Below are 17,404 nucleotides of genomic sequence, written 5' to 3'. Positions count from 1 at the left end.
GAGGGGCGAGGCGCGGGGGGAGAAGGGGGAGGCACTTCCGGTCTGCCCCCCCTTAACCCCCCTCCCCCCTCCAGAGCCCTCCCGCGCAGGTGCAGAGCGAGGGAGAGCGGAGAGAGGGACGCACAACATCACACAAGATGCCTCGCAACCGCGTGCAGGGACGCATGGACAGAGCCTCACTTCCCGGGCAGGGACACCACGGGTGAGAGAGGCCCCGGGAGCGGACACGCAACCCACCACCACAGACCAACACACAAGGCACCCCAACACCGCCTGAAAGGGCCCAGAAAGGAAGTCCAGGGCATTCAGACCTGGCCCCCGGGGAGGCAAGACAGCACTCCCCCCATGGCCCAGAAGCCCTGCCAGAGGGAGACACACAGCACCCCAAGCCGGCAAGAGGGGAGAGTGGCACACACCAGGAGGGGGATATACAGCTGGATGGCCCTGCTCCAGCAGGGGTGCTGGGGCCCAGTAGTGGGATGCAGGACAGACAGAGGCCAGGCCAGGTCACCACAGAAAGGGCCAGGTAGAACAGAGGGAAGGCAGGAGGAGGGGGCCTCAGGCACTCCACACACACAGCAGCACAGGGAGCCCCAGGAGCAGTGGAGGAGAAAAGACAGGAACTACAGTAGACAGCAAGACAGGCTAACAGGAGGGGAAGGAGGTAGAGAGTGGACCATCCCCAAACAGCTGGTGAAGCAAGTGACCTCCCAGACCAAGGCCAAGGAGAGGCCCAGAGAGATGTGGACAGAGACAGAAGCAGAGGCCAACTCTCTGAAGCAAGAACACCAGGGGTGGGGGAAACCTTGATACTCACCCGGTGCCCAGAGCCGGAGACGTGCCAGGTGAACACGCACAATGGTCAAGCGCCTCAGACCCTCGGGGCGCAGGGTGGCATTCCAGTCCCACTCCCTCTCCCCATGTTGTCATTTCTCTTCCCACCCCAACCCTGACCCTTCCCCACTGGCCAGAACACAGACACATAGGTTTGGACACATTTAATGGAAGGACGCTATGAACAAGGAGACCCTTCCTTGGCTTGTGGGGCGGCGGAGGAGAGTGTCATCTCTCAGACACCAGATTATGACCCTCCCTCTCCCACAGCCCTGCCCTCTGGAAGCCCAAGCCCTGGAGTTCTCCCTTCCTCTGCTCTCCCCTCCCCCAGCATTCCAGATCCTGGATTCCAGATCAATCAGATAGATGCAGATGCATGCACACACTCCTCTGTGCTGACACGCACAGCAACATGCACAGACCCACAGATGTGTACAGAGACCCGCCTGTCCACATGTGTGATCAGACACATGAACACTTCTGGCAGTGCTTGCCCACAGACTCAGAGAAGCACAGATATGCAGAGCCAGTTGCACAGTTAGCACAGTCACAAATGCACCCGGATATATCGAGTGGGACAGAGCATTTTTACAGGGACCTCCATCTAAAGGCCTTCCAGCCACACATGCACACGGATGGGTGTCATGCACACCTACAGAGACACACATCCACACATTGGGAAACCTCAGCTCTGGTCGTGCACACGCACACATTCATTCACCCCACAGGCACCCCGTCCTTCCCATCCTGACCCCGTCCCCTCCCTGCCCCTCCCCTCTCACCTCCCTGGGCCAATCCCATCCATCAAGCTTCAGAAGCAAGTCAGCCAGCAGCCAGGGAGGGGAAAGGTGTCAGTGTGCCCCTCTCCCGACCCCATCCCACCTGGCCCTGCCCGTCCCCTCCCTACACCAGTGCAAGGCAGGGGATGCACACACACTTCCACTGCATGTGACTGCACAATGGGGCACATGAAGGAGACCAGAGCCTCCACCCAGCCACACACACGAACACCCCCGGGGTACCCAGCCACCTCATTAGTCTCTGGCTACCCCAAAATGGACAGTCTCAGTGGCTGCCAAGCATGGTTTGAAGTTGGGCTGAGTTGTCTGAAGCCAATGCCTTCTCCCACCCTTGACACCCCTTCAAATTTTGGGAGGAGATGAGATGGGGGCTTAGAGCTGGTGGACATAGCTAAAGTGTGGAGTCTGCAGGAAGACTAGGGCGGGGGGCACCTGATAGTGTAAAGACATTTACCTTGGGGCATCAAAGCTGTCGTAGGAGCCCACAGTATAATGCCGGAAGAGTCTCTTTGCTTTGTCACTGCGGCTTTCTGCAGGAGGACAAGGAACAATCTTGAACCCTTGCTTTGGAATCCATGAACCCACCCCAGGCTCCTGGCCTGAGCCTTTCTTCTACCTCCAGCACCCCACCCGTTCCCCAGGAGGGGGAGAGGAAGGGAGATGAGGATTCTAGGGTGTACTGGGGACAGTTGGGAGTTCCTCGTTACCTTGCTTTCCCTCCTGGGAACGGTTTGCCACCTCTTCCAAGCAGTCAGAAGGGAACCAGCCAACACGACCTTTGACCTGGCCTTCCCAGAAGCCTCCTTCCCCGATGCTGAGCACTGGACGGGAGCAGAGACATGGGAACATTTTGATGTGTCTATGCTGCTCCCCAGCCGCCAGCACACTCCTGAACAAGTAGCCTGCCCACAATCCCTAGCACCTGGCTTACGGGCATCCTCAAGAAATGTCTGAAGAAGGGTGAGGGGATCATGGGAGAACCAAATCATGTCACTATTACCTTCAAGATTTCTGGACCCAAGGGGGACATCAAGAAACATAGGAGTGAGGGGAGCTGGGCCTGATGGTGCACACCTGTAATCGCAGGGACTCCAGAGGCTGAGGCAAGAGGATCGCAAGTTTGAGGCCAGCCTCAGTAACTCAGCAAGACCCTAAACAACTTAGTGAGACCCTGTCTCAAAAAATTAAAAGGTCTGGGGATGGATGTAGCTCAGTGCCAACAACCCTGGGTTCAATCGCCAGTACCAGTTGTGGCTCAGTGGTAGAGCACTCACCTAGCACGTGCAAGGCGCTGAGTTCGATCCTCAGCACCACATAAAAATAAATAAAAGAAAGGTATTGTTTAACTAAAATTAAACTTAAAAAAAGAAAGAAAGAAAGAAAAGAAAAGAGCCATCGGGGGGAAAAGGCATTTCCTGACATGGTCCTCCCAGGTTAGGGGCAGGTCCTCCGTCCTTATCTATCTCCCCTGATAATCAGCCGCAGCCAAGCTGTATAATTCCCCTAAACCATCCTAGGCCCTGTGAACTTGGGTGGCCATTGCAAGGACAAGCTGTGCTCCCCCTGCCACCCTGCTTCTGCCACATTCTGAAGTGTCCTTGCCACTTAGTCTTTTATCCTTTCCTCCAGGGCCCTCCCTCTTTGCCTCCCTTGGCTCTAGAAAGAAAAAGAAATTAAAATCTCCTCCTTCCTTCTCCTCACCACAACTCAGGATGCTTGCTGCCAGCTCCACCTCTTGGCCAGTGGGCACATCTTCACCCTCTGCCTGTTACATGCCTGGCGTTGAAGTACAGAGACGGGTGACCAGGCTATCACTCTGTGCCAGAACCCTACAGTGAGCATCTTCACTATCGCTGTTTTACTGACAAGGAAACTGAGGCTCAGGGAGCGACATCATTTGCCCAAGGTTCTAGGGCCCGTCACTGGCAGGGTGGCTTTGAACACAGATCCGTTTCCAGAGCTGATGCTTTGAGTCATTAATGTGCTGCTAACTTTTCATCCAAGGCTCGCTGCTGCTGCTGCTGCTGACAAGTGATAGACACTTGTCTTTCCTGTTCTCAGCATTCCTCATGACTCTGTCCCCACTCCTCCACCTCATTCAGTCTTTGCACCCACCCAGGGAGGGAACAACTGTTTTTCCACTTTGTGCATGAGGACACTGAAGGTGACAAAAAAAAAAAAAAAAATCCCCTATCTGGAGATGGCTCAGGCCACTCTAGGAGTTGAGATCCTTTTCCCTACACAAACGGCCTCCTTTGATAGGATGTGGGGAATTCAGCTGAGGTGTCCAGGGTCATGGACAAGAGCAGAGATAGCAAGTCCAGGGGCCTGGGTTCCTGGCTGGCTCTGCCATGCTTGGCTGGGCAGTCTTGTAATCAGTCATTTGTTACTGGATGGATACTTATTTAGTGCCAGTCATGACCAGGGTAGATACTGTTGCACACAATCACTGTGGCTCATGGAGGTCCCAGACAAGTGGCTGTTGGAGAAGTAACTCTACAAGCCACTGCAGGATTGGAAATTGAGGCCAGAAATCAAAGGGAAAGAACAGGGTGTTGGGAGAGAGGGCAGATGGGCGTGCATAAACTAGATGGCACAGGGCCCTGGGGTCCCTGAGGATTGACATATTGGCTGGAGAGCTGAAGGATCCCAGGAGTTGAGGAGGCAGAGAGCGGGAGGAAGGGCTTTGCAGGCAGAAGGAAGAGTCTGGCACAGAAAAGGATGTAAAGTGTGTGGAGAGCGGAGAGAAGGAGAAGGTCTCCAGAACCGCATGCGTGAAGGAAGAGTGGGCAGGAGGGCGCCGAGGCCAGGGGACAAGGTTGGGCTTTGACTCTGACAGCAGAGGGAGCTGGTGAGGTGCTCAGGGGCCTCATGCATGCAGGCCAGCCTTGAGACAACCAAGTCCCTTTAATGAAAGGGGGATGTGAAAACAGGAGGAAGTGGGTCCTCTCCCTACACAGAAAGACAGTGGAAGATACTGCTCTGGTCTTGGGCACCCTGAAGGTCCCTTGCCCCGGCCTCGGCTCCCCTTTCTTCTTTCCCTCATCCTCTCCCCCCACTTCCCAGGCCACTGGCTCTGACGCATCTTGTCATTCATCCATTCACTCAGCAAATGTGCACTGGGCCTCCTGTGTGCTGGGTCACTAAACTGGGCCTTGGTGACCCAGAGACCACTGACCTGTGACCTCACTGTCTGCAGGAACTCAGACTATGGGGAGACAGACTACAAAGCAGACCAAGGAATCAACCTGGTCCCCATGTGCCTCTTCAGGCCTTCCTCTGCTAGTCTGGGTGGCTGGGCTGTCCTCCTCTAAGTGCCTGAAGTAGGGCCACTTATGACACCAATGGCTAGCCCTTACTCAGGGCTTATTATGTGCAAAGCATTGGTCTAAATGCTTTATAAGACTATTTCCAGCCTTGTAAGGGTCTTATTTTAAAGATGAGGGAACTGAGGCCCACTCAGAAGTGGTGGGGCAGGATTTGAACCAGGCAGCCTGGCTCTCAGCCAGCACACTGCTCCTTCTCCTGGTGTTGACCTTGTGTCTGCAGCTCACCTCCCTCCTCCAAAGCACTGTGCTATCCAAGAACACACCGAAGGCCCGGCCGGGTCTGCATGTGGGGGCCAGTGCACTGTTCTCCAGGGGAGAATGGGAAAACCAGAGAGGCCACCCTGGTATCAGCAGCCCCCACTGACGGAGCCCTGGCCTCAGCCAAGCCTCACACACCTGCCACCTCCTCAGAGCACCCTCCCATTTCTCAGATGAGAACACCTGGCTGAGGCAGGAGGTGAAGTAAGGGTGCTGGGCTTGGACTGGGGACACTGGGCGCGTCACTTCATCTGTGTCCCTTCACTTATACAATGGGGCTCAGGATCCCTTCCTGAAAGGGTGACCAGACATCACAGGGGTGAAATACTCCAACCTAGCTATCAGGGTTCCGCAAAAGTTCCTTCCCCTCCTTCACCTGGACCCTGCTCCTGGCAGGATCCTCTCAGTGTGCCTTCTCTTCCAAGGCAGAGGGACCTCTTGGGGCTCACTGGGGTCCCCAGAGTGCAAGGGACGTTCTAGGTGCCTAGGTGCTGCTCAGATTCACCATGTCTCCTCCCAAACGAATGTGGCGCGCCTGCCCCCCGCCTAGCCCCACAGTGCTGCGTGGCCCGTCCTGTTACCTTTGATCTTCTCGCCCTTGCTCAGGGAGATTTCCCCCTCAGCTTGGGCCTGGTACGACTTGACAGCCATGAAGGAGCGTCCAGGTACTGCTGAGTAGAGCTTCCTCCGCCTCCCGCGGCTGCCCAGGGAGCCCCCAGGGCCCCCTGAGCCCCCTGTGCCCCCGGCTGGCCCTTCCCGGGGCGTCCCGCTGGAGCTGCATACACAGAGGGTGTAAGAGGCAGGGGGCGTGGAGGGAGGGGGCATCTCTGGGAGAACAGGGGTCCGCGGGTGGGAGGGGGATGGCGCACCAGAGTGGGGGAGAGGTGAGTGGGTTTCCCAGCTCTGGAGTCCTCCGGGGAAGAGGGCATTTAGAGGCTCCCTCTGCCTGCCCGCCGATGCACCCCAGCCCCCTCTCCTGGCTCCCAGCTTCCGCTCTGCCCCCTCCCGCAGTCCTGCACACACTGCCTGATTCAGCTTCCTGAAACGGAGCTGGGACTGTGTCATCTCTCAGCTCAGGAGCCCTCAGCGACTCCCAGCCTCCTCCTGGGTCGGGTCCAGGTCCTTTGCCCACCACTCCCGACCTCTCCCACTTCCTCGCTGTGCCTGGCTGGCCCTGCTCTCTCTGCCCAGGCCGGCCTCCCTGCCCTCGAATGACTCCTGCCCATCCTCCCTCTGCCCTTGGTGACCTCTTCTCCTCCCTGGGCTCATCCCCAAGTCTGGACACCCCTCCCAAAGCCCCTGCCCATGCCCACAACCCTCCTCCTGCTCACCCCACCCTGACATTCTGTCTGTCCTCAGGGGCTGGAACTGATCTTTCTTTTGGGGACCCCCAGTCCCAGGCCCCTGTCATGCACAGGTGCTTAGCTACAATTGGGTGATTTGGGGAGGGGGTCAGGAGGGCAGCTGGTATGTCCCCACTTATCCCTGGGGACTGACGCCTAGATGGGGGGGCTCTCCCCTCTGAGGACAGGAGCAAAACAGCTGGGCTGACCTTGGGGAACGTGTCAGCTCTGAGGAGGGCATTGGGCTGGCAGGGCACTGTGGGACCAGGGCCAAGTCCTTCCCTACCTGGGTCGTCCTCGGGGCTGCCTCTTGGCCTCCTCGGGGTGCCTCCCTCGGGATGGGGAGCGGGCCCGGGCACCCCGGGGGCTGCTGGCACTTCGGAGGGTCCCACTGCTGAGCTTGGTGCTGGGGGCCGAGGGCTGAGACTGGCCCTGGGGTCCCGAGGGTGGGCCAGGGGCCCCAGAGGACGAGGCCCCCGGGGCGGAGAACACCATCCAGTCAGGGAGTGCCATGCTGGTATCGCTGTTGGCCCTCAGCAGCGCGGGGGGCACCGTCAGCCCTGCACCTGGGGGTCCCCGTCTCCGTGCTGCATACTTGGGGGACTCCTGGAAGGGCACTGAGAGGGCAGTGGTGGTTGGGGGCAGATGAGGTAGAGGTGACAAAGGCAGGTGGCATTGTATGGGCAAAAGGTGGTGGGGGAGGGGCCGGAGAGAGACAGAGATGAGAAAGAGCAGGGGCCTGGGATTGCTCCCCCCACCACTCTTGAGGCCATTCTGGCCCTTTGGGGTTTTCTCCATCCCATCCTGGCTCCTCTGTCAAGCCCCCAGCCCCCCAATCCCACCATGAACCCCAGTTGCCCTCGACCCCCCTCTTCGCTCTAGATCCCACTCGCTCACCCACGTCCTGTTCCCGATGGTTGCGGATCAACTCCCCCAGCTCAAAATTGCCAGCAATGACTGCCACCTGGACGGAGAGGCACAGGGAGGGGGTGGCCCAGGTGGCGGAGAGAAGACAGGAAACCACCTGAGGTCCCCTCCAGCCCAAACCCTCCCCTCTCCCTGACCAGGAGCACCCCTCCCACCATTCCTGTCCCAACTGTCTGTCCACTGGGTCCTCTTTATCCTCCCTCCCGGCCCCTGCAGCCATATGACCCCCTACCAGCCCCAGACCTGGAAGGGTGTCTGTCCATTGTTATTTTTCACATCCTTATTGGCGCCTCGATAGAGGAGGATCCTTGCACAGGTCTCCTGAAGGTGACAGCCAGGGGCACAGGATGAAAGTTAAAAAAAAAAAAAAAAAGACGAAGGTCACCATGAGTGGACGCAGGCACTGCACTGGGAACTCTGGGAATGACCCCACCTGAACTCATGCTGCATAGGGCACAGCCACTCACGGTGAGTGTAGCCCACCAGCACTTTAAAGGTGGACTCCTGTTTCAAGGACTTACACAGAGTTGCGCAAGAGAAATTAAACATCTCGAATAATTTTTGTATTGATTCTGTATTGAGGTGAGAAGATATTAAATACATTGGGTTACATAAAAGATGCTACTAAAATGAATGAATTTCGCTTGATGGTTTTTCCTTAAACGTGGCCATGAGGTGTTTAAGGACATGCGGAAGATGTGGCTTGTGTTATATTTTGCCGGAGGGTGCTGATCGGAACTAGGGCTTCTCGACCTTGGCATACTGGCTTTGGAAGCCAATGAGCCTTTGTCACACGGGGCTATGTTCTGCACTGTGGAGTGCAGAGTGGCATCACAGGCTTCTGCCACTAGATGCCAGTAGCAGTCCCTTCCCCAGTCATGACAACCAAAAATGTCTCCAGACATTGCTAACTGTCCCCTGGGGGGCAGAAGCACCCGGTGGAGAACCACCACTCTAAATCTTCGGAAGGGCTTACTATGTGGCAGGTCGGGTGCTCAGCCCTTCAGAACTGAGCTCACCGAATTTCCTAACAACTCAGTGAGATGGAAATTATGGTCCCTATTTTACAGATGAGGAAACTAAGGCTCCAGAGGAGCTCAAGGTCACACAGTGAATGACTATCAGCACTTGGATTTGAACCCACATCTGTCTGACTCTAAAGCCTTTGATCTTAACCACATACTTTGCCAGGTCCAGAAGGGAGGGGGCACACACCATGGAGGACAGAGGGTTGAGGACTGGGGGCAGTGGGGACAGGGATGCCATCTGCAGCCATTATCGATTCTGTATCAATATCAACAGCATGTCACTCCTCAGTGCTCTCTGGTCTATCCTCATGTCCTTGCCACGATCTGGGAGGCCCCACCTGAGCTGTCTGCCCTGCCCCTACCCACCAACTTCGCCTTCTACCATCTTTCCTTGCTGCCCATGTTCTAGCCACACTGGCCTCCTTCGTCCTCTGTCAGGCATGCTCCTGCCCCAGGGCCTTTGTACCTGCTGCTCCCTCTGTTCGGAATCCTTCACACCAAGGTCTCCCCACTGCTTGCTTTCTCACTTCATTCAGGTTTTCACTCAATGCCACCTCTTTAGATAAGTGCTTTGGTTTTGTTTTGCTGTAGTGAGGATGCGACTCAGAGTGTTGCATATGCCAGGCAAACATCCTCCCACTGAGCTACATCCCTAATCTTTTATTTTTCATTTTGAGACAGGGTCTCACTAAGCTGCCAAGGCTGGCCTTGAACTTGCCTGCCTGAACTTGATCCTCCTGTCTCAGCCTCCCCTTCCAATGAGCTGGGATTACAGCATGTGCCTCCATGCTTCAGAGAGGCCTTCTCTGAACATTCTGTCTAAAGGAACTCCCTTGTTCTGTTCCTTTCTAGTTGTTTTATTTATTTTTATGTGACACTCTTGCATGTGACAGGCATTCTTTGAAGCCAATGTTAACTCATTTCTTTCTAACACCATGTCCTGACATTCCGTTTTGATGTCATTTTTCTCTTTGGCATTGTATTGTCTGTGGCACTTGCCACCAGGAATAGTACCTGCACACAGGGACTGTTCAGTGGACAGTCAGTCAGTGGGGAAACTCTTCTGCCCTGCCTTGGCGTGGCCAAGTCCAACCTGGCTGCCCCAGCTCAACTCCATTCTGGCTCCCTGATGCTAATTTCAAGTATCCACAAGCCCCTTCCTATCCTTCCAGATAAGACCCTCCAGGGATACAGGCACAGGTCCATCCACAGGCCAGGTCCAGTGAGGCCAAATCCCTTGCCCAAGACCCACAGGCAGTTAGCGGAGCAGCCAGGAGTCCACCCTGGCCTTCTCATGCTGGTGCTCCTCTGTCTCCTACAAATGACCCCTCATAGAGGAGGATCCGATCACCAAGACCACCCCCTGAACAGCAGAGTCACTCCAGTTAGTGTTTGTGTGTGTGTGTAAGTGTGTGTCCAAGTATGTACACACTGTCCCCTAACGGCACTGGTATTACCTCCACCTGTATTTCTGCATATTCTCACACACTTCCAGCTCCCACGATGGGGGTACAGGGCCCAGGCACCATCCACTAGCTCCCGGGCTCTTCCTTCTACTCTACCCTAGTCCAGAAAATGCCCAAGTCTTAGTTAGTAGCTCCCTCCTCTGGATGCCTGGGGAACCGCATATTTACTTGCAAACTAGCGCTTATCTCACACGGGATTCAATGATTTGTTTACGTCTGCCTCTGCGCCAGACTGTGAATTCCCCCCACCATTCCCAGGGCAGATGCTGTCTCTGATTCATCTTGCATCCCCAGCACCTGGCACGGGGCACACAGTAGGTGCTTAAGAAATGCGCATGGAAAGGATGAGGAGATGGAGGATGTGGAACTGTCAGTCAAAATTCATTTGTTCATTGAGTCATTCATTCATTCACTCATTCCCTGAGTCATTCAATCTGTCGAAACAGACACCCCTGGAGCATTCTGAGGTGGGCACTGCGCACAGCCCTGCAGGAACCCAGGATGGCTGACTCGTCATTCATTCATTCGCTCCACAAAGATGCAGCCGGCCTACTATATGCTGGGGGCTTGGACAGAGCAAGTCCTCAAACTCAACCCCCACCCACAAGAACAAACAGTCTAGACATGGACCTGACCTTCACCACAGAGGCTAGACAGGCAGACCAAGAGGCCAGGGAGCAAGATCAAGGAAAGATGGTCAGCCCCAGCCCCAGCCCCAGCCTTTGGAAAGCTTAAAGCCTGGGAGGGAAGACCAGGGGATCTTGAGAAGTGGAAGGTGAGCTCCCATTTATTACCGCCATGCCAAGAGCAAGCAAAATGTTAACCCACTTAATCCTTCTGTGTGGTGGGCATCAATTACTGACCCATTTCACAGTTGAGACAGGGGAAGCCCAAGAAGGGGAAATGATGTGTTCAACCAGTCTAAGAGTCACTGTGCCTGCTATATCATTAATTGTTTGTGCTAAATATTCCCTACTCAAATGAATGGTATGTCTTCCGAGTGAATCCTGATTGACACTGGAAATGATAATAATAATAATAACAATTATTATTATCATGACTGTCTTCTAGGGATGAACACTTAATATACATGATCACTCAGCCCTTTCAATCAGCTGGCTTTATTCCCATTTCAGGGAGAAGGACAGAGTCTTGGAGAGGAAAAGGGGCCTGTCCAGGGTGCCCCAGGCTGCCCAGGACTGGGGGGTCCCCCTTCTCCACTGCACAGTGGCCTCAGAATCAGAGGACCTGGACACCAAGTCTGCTGTCAGGGAGCAGGAGAGACGGAAGCAAGCAGGAGGGGAAGTGGTCTGGTTTGACAAACACAGTCCTTCCTCAGCGCTTGGCATACTGCTCACCGCCACCAGGCGGCACGTGGCTACCTGCCAAGTCCCCAGCACTGCAAGTTCTCCTGAAGCAGAAGGGGCTGGGCTGTTTTGGAAGACTTCCTGGAGGAAGGGGGCTGCCAGACCAGCAGCCTCATGCCAGGCCCTGTCTCCCTACGTTCTTCAAGGGCAGGGAGCATGGAGAAACAGGCGGGGGCCAACGGCTGTCCAGTACAGCTCCCGCGCCTACGTGAGCCCTCCTGCTGCTGTGACTGCCCACCTCTCCCGGGACTTCCTGGGGGCAGTGTCCACCCAGCCTCGAGTCGCTAAAGGCACAACCCTGCCTCATCCCTGCCAGGGCTGCACTCTGGCCTTGCCTTGGTCCCCAGCTGTGCCCCCACACAGCTCCCAGGCACCCTGCTGGCTGGCTGGAGACACATGGCCAAGGGACCTGCTGAACCCCTTTTCCTTCCTGCAGTGGTCCCACCTGCCCTCCTTCTGCTCTTCTGCACAGGCTGTGCCCTCTGCTCGGCCGTCTCCGGCTCGTCTCAAGGGCGCACCCTCCAGGAAGGCACCTCCACCCAAGGCAAGCCTGGGGGTGGGCTTCTGTGGGGACCTGGATTCCCTGTGACTTCACTCTGAGCATCCTGGACTGTACCAACAGGGGCTACTGTCTGCTCCCCTCCGGGCCACAAGGTCAGCACACTGTCTCCAGCACCCAGCTCTGGGCCTGACCCAGGGAAGGCACTCTGTCGGTATCTGTTGGATGGATAGATGGATGGTTGGACAGACGGATGGAAGGATGGAGGATGAAGGGTGAAAACCGTGGAGGAGCAGAGACTGCGGAGGTGTGGAGGCTGGAGTCCCCGGGCCTGGCTGGGCACTGGGGAGGTGGCTGTAGGGAGGTGGCTGTGCGGAGCCGGCTGGGCCCTGCGGGGTCAGACCTTGTTGTAGAGAGCACAGATGTGCAGGGCCGTGTTCCCTGAGGCGTTCTGGGCTCCAGGCTCAGCCCCATAGAAGAGCAGGTGTTCCAGGTGCTGAGAGTGGCCCCGCTGGCAGGCCTGGGAGGTCAGAGATCGAAGGGCCAGATCAGACACGGCCTGAAACCGTCCAGGTTCTCTCCCCTGGAGCCAGGAACCCCCACATCTACCCGCTCTTCTCTTTCCACCCCATTCCTGCCCAAGGACGAGGCTGTCAGCTTCACAAGTCTGAATGTTTGGTCATTTCCACTCCTGGGTGTCCAGTCTGGTACTCAAGAGGGCCAAGAGGCCAGGCCCGCACATCTCTGTGATGTTCACTTCCCCAGCCTATGACCCCTTCGGTCCTGATGTCCATGCAGCCACCTTTTACCCTGTGCAGACCACTCCATTCTCACTCCTGCCCTCTGCCAGGACCCCAGCATCTGGATCCCTGCCCCAGCTCTAGCCCCTGGCATGCCTTGGGGCCCGGGTCTTGCCCACCCCTACCCCTTGGGGCCAAGTCTGGAGCACCTGGTGGATTTCCTGCCAGCCGTTCTCATCAGCTATGCCCAGCTGGGCCCTGTTGTACAGGAGCAGTTCACAGCAGCGGGGGTCGCCCCCCACCATGGCTGTATGGAACAGAGGGGTCAGCCCACGGCGGTCCTTGTAGTTGGGGGAGCCCCCAAGGTCCAGGAGTGCCTAGGAAGGGAGAGAGAGCCAAGGAAGAAAGGACAGATGACAGTCACACTAGAACCAGCTCATTCTGAAGTGCTGGTGAGGAATCCTGGTGACCCTCACTGGCCAAAGCCTGTCTCAGCTCAACCATGACGCCCTCTAGGCCTCTGGCCAGGCCTTTCCCCTTGCCAGGCCATTCCCATCCCTGGGGAACAATGAAGGGACAAGGTAGATGCCTCCGAGGACATCTCCTTCTCACGTACTGCCCAGTCTTTCATCCACAGGTGACCGTGGATGAGTCATTAAAGAATGTCGGTAGCTGCAGTGCCCCTCACCCCAGAGGACGCACACTGGGGGACAAGGAGAGATGAATTGTGGGTGCCGGAGGGCCTATGGCCAAGTGAGACCAGAGTCCTGAAGATAGGGGACAGGAGGGAGCCTGGGAAAGGGCGAGCGTGGGGTGAGGCAAGTCCTGAGCCAACCTCATTGGGGGTGCAGGCTGAGGAGTGGGGAATTATCCTATTTAAGAGATACCTCTGGGTGTGGAAGGTGGGTGACATCAAATACTAATAGGAGAAAGCGTTGAAGGAACCCTGTGTGAGGACAGCCTGCAGCAGCACTGTCCAGGGGGACATTCTGCAATGCTAGAGATGATCTTCAATGGTGCCACCCCTATGGTGGCCACAGGACGGCAATGACACCTGAAAGTGGCTAGTGAGACTGAGGCATTTAAATTGCAGTTTTACTTCATTTTAATTAATTTGAATTTAAACAACCCCACTGCGGCGGCCGGTGGCAATGGGTTGGGGGAGGCCTAGGGGCTGGGTGTGTGTGTCCAGGGTGGAGGTCTGGGGCTGAGTATGCAGGGGTTGATTCCACTGATAAAAGGCAGCTCTGTGTGGCTGGCGCTTGGCTACATTAAGGGTTCTTCAAGAAAAGAGTTGGAGAAGAGAAAGGTGTGCCAAGTCCACTGGATCCTCTGAGAAAAGGGGTGTTCATCCATGGCCACCCTTGGGTGCAGCCAATCCTGGGCTGTGCATGAAGAGAATGGAGTGTGCTGATGGGGGGGTCCTTCTGTGATGTATTTTGTGGGTACCGGGGGGCCTATTTGGAAAAGAGCATTTGAGGCACAGGGGGATGTGAAGCAGGGCTGAGCTTGCACGTGAGAGGAGAGGCGATGCACGGGCAGCAGGCACTGGCTGAGGAAGGGCAGGTGGAGGGTGGCCACCGTGTGCATGGAGAGGTGGGAGCACAGCAGGTCGCTGTTTTAAGGAACATGAGGTGGGCTGACGCCTGACAGAAGTAGGATGGGTGCTGCGCAGGTGAATGTCTGAGGGTCTGGGTGTCTGAGGGAGGAGGCTGTGCTGGGGAGAGTCAGGAGCTACCTGGGCAGCTAGTGCTGCACGGGTGGGCACACCTGGGGCCTGAGGAGTTGGAATGACAATAGGGACTGTGTATTTGTCAGTCCGTGGAAGGGGGCTTTGTACCAGGGGTAGCAGGAGTAGCTATTTATAACAAACTAAAGAACTAGGGTTTGAGAGAGGACCAGGGGGAATGGAGACAGGGTCCCAGGGCGAGGGGGTGGTCACGGCAGCCTCACCGTGAGAGCCAGGCAATGCCGGGCACACGCGGCCTTGTGCAGTGCTGTCATGCCATCCCGGGCCCGGAAGTCAATGTGGGCCCCACCCAGGCACAGAGTTCGAATCACCTCTACCGAGCCTTCAGTCTGGGCCGCCAGGGTCAAGGGGGTCTCTGAGGGGCAAGAAAGGCCAGTCACATGCAGGCCCTTAGCCTCCAGCCCTTCCCACACCACCTCCTTGGCTCCCCAGCTTGACACCCACAACCTGTGGTCCCATGGTCCCCCTGTCCCATGGTGACAGTGGTAGGGAATTTGGCATTCCTGCCCCTGCTGCCCTATCTGGCCCCTGCTGTCCCCCACGACGTGGGCTCCTCCCTACCTCCCGAATCTGAGTCATGGTAATTGGGGTCCAGCCCCTTGTCCAGCAGGCGCGCCACCTTGTCTGACGTCCCAAGCTGCACGTACTCCAGGAACTTCTTCAACCCCGTCTGTGTCATGGACAGAGAGAGAACACAGGCTGGTTAGGGACTGGGGGGAAGGGCAGAGGTCTCCAGCAGCACCACCCAGTGGAAATGCACAGCTAGCCGCAAGTGGCATTGAAATTTCCTGTGGCCACCTCCAAAGCAAAAGAAAAGAGGAACCATCAATTATATTGAAATTCAATCTGAAGAGCTATGTTCTGTACTAATATATCCACAGTGCTCCAGTTCAGCAGGCAATCCATAGGAAAGTTATTAATAAGACACTTCACTTTTTTTTTTTTTTTTCACAGAGTCTTTGCAATCCCCTGTGACCCAACTCCATGTTGCAGGTGCACAGAAGCCACATAAGGCAAGTGGCTCCCAAAGTGGATGGCAAGATTGGGGAGGAAAGAGGGTGCACAGTGTGGGGGAGCAGGTAAGAAGGGGGTCAGGGTTTCTTCCTTCTGAAGCATCAAGAATCCTCCCTCGCCGGCCACAGCAGCCCCTGACTTCCTTCCAGCTCTTAGGTGACTAGGGGAGACACCGGGGAGATGAGGCCCCAGGATTGGAGGGTTAGATCCCAGAACAAATACCAATGGAGAAGAGGGGTTGATCCTTGAATTTGGTGGAAGTCCAGGCTATGGGGACTGGGGAGTTTCAGGGCATCTATAAAGTAGTCCCCAGACGGGCAAGCAGGAGTAAGAAAAGGACCCTGAGTGGACATGGGGTCTCAGGAGAAGAGAAGCGGGAGGCAAAGGAGCCAGGTAGAAACAGAATGCTCCTGGGAAGGATGAGCGGCCTGAGAGGGAAGAAGGAAGGGGTGAGGTTGGGGGCAATGCCAGCAGGGGTCTCTCACCTTTGTGTGCAACTTGGCCAGCTGCTTCTCATCCAGATTGGTCTGTTTGTAAACGCGGGTCTTGTATCGGAACTGAGGTCAGCAGTAGGGTGTGGGGAGAGACACAGACTTAGAAGCGGAAACCTGGGCAGGTAGGTCTGACCCCTTCTCATCCCCCAGGAACTCAGGGTTGATGTGGAAACAGCTCTGGAGCCTCGGTTGGGGGGCAGACAGTGGCAGAGAGCTTTCCTGAGAGTGCTGGGTCCTTGAGGCATAGTTCCCTACAACTCCTACCTTGAAGAAGCAGGCATGAGGACCCCACAAGGAATGTTCTAGAATGCCTACTGTAACTGGGGGTCCTTCCCCAATCCATGGGGCAAGAGAAGCTTGGGGTGGTGAAGGGATTTCCCCAAGGCCACTCAGAACAAATGGTGATCTGAACTCAGCCTCTGACTCCCTGTGGGTCCTAGAATATCCAGAAGAGCTCACCGGGGTTCCCCTTGTTAAGGTCTCAACTGGAACCAGTATGTGTTTGGGGGTTGATGGCTTTAGGACAGGACTCATGTTGTCAGTGAAGGGGTCAGGAGGCTGTGGACCTCACCTCCAGGTAGGGTACCCCCTTCTCAAAGGACTGGGGGTACTCCCGCAGCAGCCTCTCCTCCTCCAGGAAATTGGCATCCCGGCCTGAGGTGGCCGGCTGGAACAGGCCGTAGTTGAGCACATCCTGCAGGCTCTCACTGAGGGCACAGAGCACCTGCTGCTTGGCTGTCCAGATGGTGGCATCCGGGTTGAAGCGCAGGCATTTCTGGGGGGGGGGGACCGGGGCCAGGGTGAGTCAGGGGTCCAAGGTAGGTTGGGAAGGAAGTGGACAGCTGGGGTGGGGGGTGATTCTGGACACAGGGGCAGGAGAAGGGGAAGCACATGGCGTCTGAAATGGGAGCCAAGGGGGCTTCCTGGGAGGACACCCAGCCCCAGGTGCCATTCAGACTCTGTCCCCACCTCTGCTTCTGGCAAGTAGGTGGTCACTCACTGTCTGGTGCAGGTCCGGGATGCCAATCCTGAAGACCATCATGCTGAAGTGGGCGTCGTCTGGGACAGACATGGAGCGACCCTGGAGGCCTCGGGCAGAGGCCAGGCTACCAGGTGTCCCACTGCCCTGGCCCCGGGTCCCCCGAGGGCCTTGCCCTGGCCCGTCTGGGGAGCTGTCGGACTCTGAGCCCCCCTCGGGACACTCGCTGGCACTGTGGCGTTCCTCGTCCTCGCTTGTGGCAGGGCTGTGGGTCATCGTGGGGCCACGGGGCGATGGGGGACGGCAGCATCACAGGCGGCTGCAGGGGCCAAGGGTGACTGTCAGAATAGGAGCCCAGAACCCCTCTGAGGCCACTGGCACCACTTAATGGACAAGTGGTCAAGGGCAGGTTTTCCCCACTGTTCTCATGTGCCACCTCTGCAAGTGCATATCACCCCCGATCCTGCCATGCTCCCAGCACCTGTCTCCTTCTGTGCCCTTGGCCCTGCTAGCAGCCCCTGCCCCCCCTGCGCCCCACTTTGCCGCTGACCTAGTGTGGCTGTGTCCCAGAAACCG

General features: G+C 56.6%; 1 protein-coding gene across 1 annotated transcript in view; it reads right to left on the bottom strand.

The window, feature by feature from the left end:
• The window catches only part of Shank1 (SH3 and multiple ankyrin repeat domains 1), a 40,193-nt gene extending 23,005 nt beyond the window's left edge, over window positions 1-17,188 (bottom strand). Inside the window, exons 1-14 of the mRNA XM_048791216.1 lie at window positions 16,850-17,188; window positions 16,421-16,624; window positions 15,841-15,912; window positions 14,903-15,011; window positions 14,545-14,696; window positions 12,801-12,968; window positions 12,255-12,371; window positions 7,735-7,812; window positions 7,462-7,528; window positions 6,851-7,181; window positions 5,803-5,996; window positions 2,342-2,455; window positions 2,089-2,164; window positions 1,617-1,643 (exon numbers count right to left, since the gene is read on the bottom strand). Coding sequence (XP_048647173.1) covers window positions 1,617-1,643; window positions 2,089-2,164; window positions 2,342-2,455; window positions 5,803-5,996; window positions 6,851-7,181; window positions 7,462-7,528; window positions 7,735-7,812; window positions 12,255-12,371; window positions 12,801-12,968; window positions 14,545-14,696; window positions 14,903-15,011; window positions 15,841-15,912; window positions 16,421-16,624; window positions 16,850-17,104 — 1,964 coding nt within the window. The 5' untranslated portion in view covers window positions 17,105-17,188. The remainder of the gene's footprint in view (window positions 1-1,616; window positions 1,644-2,088; window positions 2,165-2,341; window positions 2,456-5,802; window positions 5,997-6,850; window positions 7,182-7,461; window positions 7,529-7,734; window positions 7,813-12,254; window positions 12,372-12,800; window positions 12,969-14,544; window positions 14,697-14,902; window positions 15,012-15,840; window positions 15,913-16,420; window positions 16,625-16,849) is intronic.
• Between the last annotated feature and the right edge of the window lie 216 nt (window positions 17,189-17,404).

This window comes from Marmota marmota, unplaced genomic scaffold, assembly GCF_001458135.2.
Source record: "Marmota marmota marmota unplaced genomic scaffold, marMar, whole genome shotgun sequence".
NCBI classification, from domain to species: Eukaryota; Metazoa; Chordata; class Mammalia; order Rodentia; family Sciuridae; genus Marmota; species Marmota marmota.
The sequence above is the reverse complement of the archived record's forward strand: the minus strand, read 5'-3'. Positions and strand labels throughout refer to the sequence as shown.